This window comes from Vipera berus, assembly GCF_964194415.1.
Source record: "Vipera berus genome assembly, chromosome: 2".
NCBI classification, from domain to species: Eukaryota; Metazoa; Chordata; class Lepidosauria; order Squamata; family Viperidae; genus Vipera; species Vipera berus.
In genome coordinates, this window is record NC_138203.1 from 33,002,341 (window position 1) to 33,010,164 (window position 7,824).

Consider the following 7,824-nt stretch of genomic DNA (forward strand, 5'->3'; position numbering starts at 1 on the left):
GCATAACTTCCCAATTAGGACAGGGCAGGAAATTCTCATTAATGCTCATTTGAAGATTGTAAGCATCTGTGATTTTTCTTGTGCTGTTCTTGTATGAGCTGAATGCTCACCTTCTGGCAGGTTAGAAGCCTACAGAGATGCCTATCTGTTATAACCCTGAGGGCTCACTAATTATGGGGATGTTTTGTGGGAAATTCTGTAGAAGCCAGAAGCAAAGACTTTAAATAGTGGTCACTTAAACTATGGTAAGTTGCAGAGAAGAAAGGGAAACAAGAAGACACATCCATGGATCTTTATTTAAATTAGAGTCTAGTTTGTTGTAAATCCCCAGTTCGTTTGCCCCATTTTTCTGCGCTGGTTTATATAATTTCTGACCTCTGAAGGATAGAATACAAATTCCTGTTCTAGATGCCTCCATTGCCAGATGTGGAGTGAAACTTCAACTATTTTCATCTTATGTATGGTAAAGGTCTGATTATAAAGTAAGATATTTATCTCAATACAATGCCTTTAATAACATTTTATTTTTTAACTCTTCTAACTGTGGGATTTGTGGTTTGAATGGATATTCAATTGAGAGGGACTTTGATATACCTAAATAATTCCATAATATTCCAGACAGTCTATTTAAGTTAATTATTAATCAACTACACAGGATAGCTATTAAACTTTGTGTTACTTACCATTTCTAATCTCCTTTTTTCCTCATTTGCTCCTCAAAGAAATCATTGCACGCAACAGTCAAAGCAGCAACCAGAACCACAAATTCATTAAAATCCACTTCATTATCTCTGTTAATATCAAGATCATGCATGATCTTATCAACCAGCTGGGGATCCTTTTGACACTATGAAAGCAAAAAAAGCATGCAAAATTGTTTGAGGCCTGGGAGTTGCATTAGAGATTTCTTTTTAGTTCCTTGAGGCTATGTATATGCTTTTCTCTATAAGCCATAGGGAATTTTTATATGAACAGTGACATTTACCATTGTCACAACAGCGTCTGCAGCCTGTGTTTGTCTCAGTAGATGTCCCCAGTTTTAATATGCATACATTTTATTTTTAATCTTTCCAACAATTTATTGTCAAGAGGTGAGGAAAGCTCCCCAATCTTTTGGTCTTCTGCAAAGGGCCCAAAACTTGGCTGTGTAGCCTTGCGTGGAGGACACAGGGACTCACACACCAGGGGGTGGGCTGACTGGCCCCATGAGAAACCTCCCCCCACCATACTAACAACTTCTAATTCACCATTTTGGAATTCTTCATCTTTTGAAATTTTTATAATGTTGTATAATTTCAATTTTTTAAATCCTAAATTATTCTGATTTTAATATTTAATTTTAATGATTATATTGTACACCACCCAGAGTCGCACTCTATTAAGAAATATAACAAACAAACAAACAAATAAATAAAATGTTTCTCCTACTTCTGTCATTCAGTTAAATGAATTAAATCCTGGCCCCACCTCTAAGATGATGCAGCCCTGTACGTTTTGTGTCATCAGCTTTCTCACTGCAGTCGCTCTTTCTTCTTCTGTAAAACTTTAACTGGGGTTCTGGTGTCCAAAATGTTGCCCACCATGCAGGACTGTGATTTTGTTTTTAGCACATAATGTAAAGGGACAATTGTGATCAATGCCACTGAGCGCATAAAAGAAAGGATAAAATTCCCATCATCCTTCACCGCTTGATTCATGAAATCCCCACAGGTACACACATAGGATCCAGGTTTAAAAACAAATGTAAGTGATTAAAATAAATGATTTCGTTGATTTCTCCCACTCTTTTTAAACAACCTCTCTTCTCTGGGAGAACATTGTGCAAAAAAAGGTCTAGAGAAGAAGGTTGATTTTCCCAAGCTGGTCATTTTGGTCATAATTGAACCCTGTATATTTAAACGCTTTAAAAGATATCAAAAAGCAGTTTCTCACTAGGGTATGACTTAACTTTATAATCTAATTAAGATCAAAGAAAGGAAATTGAAGCTCACAGCGCAGGTGAACTTGTCCTGAACCTAAATATAGCCTACAGTTTGTTACTTTTGCCTGACATACAAAATTGTGCAGCCAATTTAAAGTCTGAGAAATCACCCACTCAGGAAATATCGTAGTAAGTTGTTACACAGGACAAAAAAAATCCAATCCAAGAAAAGTGATGATTGATTTTTTTTATTCTTCTTTCTGCTTTCATAGGGCTGCAAATTTTTAAGATGACAATTTTTTCTTAGAATAAATAGGCTACAGATGCCTGTTGCAGATGACATTTGTCTCCTTCTTCATCTCTGTAGAACAATGTTGGTAAAATACTACTTAGGAACAAATAGAGCAGCAAAAACCACATTCTCCCCAGAAATGTGTTCTCCCCAGAATTGTGCAGCAGTCCGCAACATTTCCAGCTCAGCGGACTGGCAGTGGCAGGGGGTGGAGGCAGTGGTAGTAGGGAGAGAGGGCAAGGTTTCACATACATGCATGCGCCACTTTCACATATGCAGCTTCGCGGGTGCATGCACTCGCCCACCACTTCTGTGGCCTGGTTCCTAATTGGCTACTAAACAGCACCGGGCCGTGGACTAGGTGTTGGGGACCCCCTGCTGTAGTGGAAGCTTTTCTTGGCAGTCACTTTGTTTAGCACAAATAGGAAATTATATTTAGAGCCTTTACATTTTTCAATCAATTTGTGAATCATAGATTACCCAAGTTGTGTTTTGAAGAGCAGTTGTACCTTATGCTTCAGCTACTCAACTTTCAAATGTTATCTCACAATATGGATTCTTCATTCAATTCCCAGGCCAATCCGATCTAAAGGCCAAGGAAGCTTTCAAACAAAGGGTCATTGATGCCCAAGATGATATTGCATCATTTAAATATGTTCACTGACTCAGCATACGTTAACCTCTCAGTTAGAAAAATACCGTATTTAACAACTTATATCGTATGCCTCAACATCTCAGAAGATGTTTTACTGAGATGTTTATCTCAGTAAAAGGAATTTAAAATGGAAAAATGTTAAATAGAAAGAAAAGTACAACTAACAATTACCTGCCACTTTTGCTACAGTTCATTTAATAAATAATGCTATCTATCTATCTATCTATCTATCTATCTATCTATCTATCTATCTATCTATCTATCTATCTATCTATCTACTGTGTTTCCCCAAAAATAAGACCCAACTGGAAAATAAGTCCTAGCATAATTTTTGAGGACTTTTGTAATATAAGCCCCACCCCAAAAATAAGCCCCAGTTAAAATCGTCAGCCAGCCAGACACATTTAGTACGGCATTTTCCCCAAACTAAGACCTAAGCGGAAAATAAGCCTTAATGCGTCTTTTGGAGCAAAAATTAATATACGACCTGGTGTTATTTTTGGAAAACACGAGTATCTATCTACACACACACACACACACACACACACACATATTTAATTGTCAATTTTGAATTATTCATGTTAAATAAATAAATAAAATTGGTATTGGTATACAAGGCATTATCAATTCATCAATATCAAAATATTGAATCATTGGGGCTTCAAAAAAAATTGCAGCTAACTAATCTTAGTGTTCATTTCTGTTTGGAATAGTTTATCTGCAAACAATTCAGGAAACCAGATTGTTTTCATTTAAATAAATATTTATTAAACTAATGGCCTTCAGACTAAACAACAATCTTCTTAAATCTCTACATGTGGCGTAGGTCTATGAGCTGTACTTTCCCACATTGATCTTGAATCACCTGAAAATTGTATCTTGTGACTACTTTACAAAATCAACCCAGTTGTCTTCAAACCCATCTCTAGCAACAGTGAAGTTTACAGCCACCTGCTTTGTTCCTCCTGAGGATCCACCAAGTGTAATTGGTGAAAACTAAATATTACTATGCCTTTTTGTAATGTCAACTACAGAATTGGTGCCACCACATTCTTTTATATGATTGCTTAAAAGCATCCAAATCAACAAAAATCTCATTAGAATCCACCAAAATCCAGTGAGATATTATTGAGCTCTCATAATTTTTCAGACGTCTCACTTGAGTTCTTGCACAATTTTGACATTCTTGCAGAAGACCATTAAAATTTCATAAGATTTCAAGAGTTTTAAGATCTCATAAAGAACTTTAAGAACTGTTACATTTTTCAAGGCTTGAAATGCCTCATGTATAGTTGATCTCTGTTTTTTTAAAAATTGTAACAGTTCTTTTAAGCACATGACATAAAAGACATCAGCATAGCAGAGATATTTCATCAATTCCACTGAGAAACCAACTGCCTTTAGTAGTGTTCATTTCAATAAGATTCCTGAACTATTCGCCCCAGAATAAGAAGCTTATGAATAGGCTCTGGAGCTTGTTTTTTGTCTCTTTTGAGATCTAAGAATGGCCAGCATATGAATTCACAAATGTTTTTGGCCAGTACTCCTGGAAATAAATGGCTGGACTATTGTAGGTGATCTTGATAAAATCCACTTTATTTCTATCTGAATTTTAAAAGTATGTTCACAGATCTTACTCTGATCAGCTTTGTAAGTGAAATACAGATTGGTGGCTATTTGGGATTGGATTTTTTGCATTATACATTTCCAAGTTTGGAGTATGCATTTAAGACAATATTGCTCCTAGAATCTACTGCATTGGCATTTAGTCCTAGCAAATACTTTATTTTTCCAATCCTCTTAATAGTATTCATATTTGTTCTGAAATTATGTATTTTAATTCATTTTAAAGAAATTTCTTAAAACTTTATTTTCTTCTATATTTTTATTTAATTAATATTGTGTTAAGCATCAACTCTTTCTATAATACTTCCAATTCACAGTAAGTTTTAATATTAGGCTTAAGTAACACCATTTTGTTACTGAGCTTTATCCAAACTGGTAGCACATTTCACAAGCATGATCTCAACCTATGATTTCCCCATTCCCAAATCAAAAAGATGATAATTGTGCTTTTCATAATAATGAAACCAAGATGCCAAGCTATATACTTTTAAGAGCTAATTCTCTTGGAGGTGGCATAAGATTGCATGTCTATAATGTATAAACTGTTGCAGAAAATGTCTGATTACTTATCTAGAAGACAAATGTTTTTCAAGCATCAACTAATAGCTATTCCTCCTCCCCAATTTTTATTTATAATATTGTAAATAATCAACAGAATATACTGAACAAGAATTTGTTCTTACCGCAAGGAAATCAGTAAGTTCACTGGTGAGAAGTTGTTTGAGTTCTCCTTTATTGAGTTTGTATTTGTCCCCTTCTTTTGCAGAGTAATGATGAAAGACTCTGATTAAGGTATCCATCGCACCCTCCAGTTGTGATGGCATGCTGCAAAAGGATTAGAAGCTAATGGCCAGCTTTCACAAATGCTCCAAAAAGGCAGTTATTCCCTTTTATGCAAACAAATAAACACCCTGCTCATCAGAAATTCATTAGCATAGCATCCAACCTCTCTGCTGCTTTGATCAAGAACACACAGTTGTTGTTTACCATGTTAAGTTAGGAGAACAGTTTCTAAAGATGAATCCTGGGAGATACATTCATGCATTGGGTTCCTCAAATACTGTAGGACAAAGCAGGCTATACAACCAGAAGTCCCTAAAACAAATAAGACTCCCATCTCCTATCAAAATTGCACGCAAATTGTCACTTTCAATGCAAGAAAACAGGGAGACAAATGTCTACAGGTTGTCAAATGACCACATTACTAATTCAATGCAATTCACTTGTTTTTGCTCTGATTAAACCATTTTTGGAGCCTCAGCCTCAAAAATGCAACCCAGGGATAAAGAAAGAAAAAGTTTATAGTAGGAGTATTTAAATACAACATTCAGAAGTTCTCCTTCCTACCTGTTTCAGATAACGCAGTTCCAAACAAGCACTATCTCCAGCAGGTACTGTATAGATTCTCTTTGGTTTTATCCTGAAAGTCCCACCCAACCTGTTCTATTTCCCCAGAGCTTCTAGAAGGAAATCACCAATGACAAAAAGCCCCAACTCTCAACTTTCGCTTTATTTGTGATTGCTTGTTAACTGTCAACAGGTGTTGGTATCTTTCCCCCGGAGTCTTTCTGTTGGCTGGTTGGCTTCCCTGAGCACTACGTTAGGAGCTGAGAGGAGAAAGGCTACCAATTCATTAAGCTACAGAGGTCGGAAATCCAATTAAGTTGCTAGGAAGCCAGCCCCTTGGGGAAACACAGGAACTGCAGTACTGAACAAGAGGATACAATGAATTCTCTTATTATTTATGGAATTTATTTCCCACCCTTTCCCTAAGAGCCTGAGGACAGCATGCGTAATCTCGATCCTTGTAAATTTCTTTCCACATGGGTGCATCTACTTTGGGACAACAATGGTTCCATATGGGCTTTGAAAAAGGTGTTAGGAGAGGTGAGAGACAGGGCTAGGGGAAAATAAGCATGGCCGCTAAGTTAAGTAAAATATACTCTTCAATCTCTTCTCCCTAAATATGTTTAATACAAAGTAAATTTACATCTTGGATGATACATTTGGTTTATAAGAGCCCTGCAGTATATATAAAAGCAAACAATCATGGTAGACCCATGGGTATCCAGCTAACTATCAGTATGATTTTGGATATTCTTTCTTTTTCAAATGAAATAGGCTGAGTCACCATGTCTTTGGTTTTATAAAATAGAATATTGTCACAAGTTTAACTTGCTAGAAAGATGGTGTCACTCTTCACCAATTTTTAAAAAAAGTATCCTCAGTATATTGTTTTGAAATTTAAAACTTATTGTAGATACACGAATGTTTACGGATTAATTAAATTAATTAATTAAAATACTTAATGCTTCCCAAGACTAGGTGGGCAGCCTCTGGATCCCAAAAATTATTGGAAATATGTGCCCAATCCCTTACCTGGCTAAATGCATTGAGTAAGAAAAGAATGCATTTCCTGCTGCATTTCATGTAATAAAATCTCAGATAGGACCTGAGCACAGTCACCTCTATTTGTACTTTCCACACTGTAAAAAAATGACAATACTCCTTTGATTCTAGTGAAAATTAGTTGGGAAAGGCAGAACTATGGTTGAGGAATGGAACTCGGATTATAAAGTATGTGGATTTTTTTTTTAAAAAAGGATTACTTTGCCTGTATTTATTATTAAGCACATTGCTATCCCGCTACATTCAAAGACTCTCAAGGGCTTAGATAGAATAAAAAAGATAATTTAAAATACTGCACCCATGATAAATCTAAACTAACTGGTTGGGGAAATTAGGACTTGAAGTCCACACATCTTAAAATTATCAAGTCTGAAAAACACTGATCTAAACATTACCCTCAACATCATAAATGTCAACAATAAAACAACTTTGAGCAAGGAGTGACAATAATTTTAATCCAGAATCCTATTGTGCATTACAACTAGATATTTTCTTTGGAGTGTGTCTCCCCCTTGTGTTTTGTTACTGGGCAATTTCATCTCTAACTTTTGCAATAGGAAAGCATTTGAGCAGGGCTGTCCAACCTTGGGATCTTTTAGACTCATGGGCTTCAACTCTCAGAATTGGCTGGGAATTTTGGGAGTTGAAGTCCACAAGTCTTAAATTCTAGGAGTTATGGTTCCAGAATTTAACTCCACAAATCTTAAAGTTGCCAAGATTGGGCACGCCTGCTTTAGAAGAAGTTTGTTGTTTCTTCCATGTGGCCAAGAGAGAACTGAAATATATCCACATACTAGCCCCAAGTCTTTCAGCCAGTTATAATCACAAAAATAATCAGAAACTAGTGGTTTAAATTCATCCCCTTGTGACTCTATTAAAGTATTTGAAATACATCCACTATGTATTCAAGATGGACAGTGA

At 35.9% G+C, this 7,824-nt stretch overlaps 1 protein-coding gene across 1 annotated transcript; it reads right to left on the reverse strand.

The window, feature by feature from the left end:
* Positions 1-688: 688 nt before the first annotated feature.
* On the reverse strand, positions 689-5,318 carry S100Z (S100 calcium binding protein Z; the record flags this gene model as incomplete). The annotated part of the gene is made up of 2 exons (XM_081320774.1): positions 689-847; positions 5,178-5,318. The coding sequence occupies 2 exons, from the start codon at positions 5,316-5,318 to the stop codon at positions 689-691; spliced, it is 300 nt and encodes a 99-aa protein (XP_081176900.1).
* Between the last annotated feature and the right edge of the window lie 2,506 nt (positions 5,319-7,824).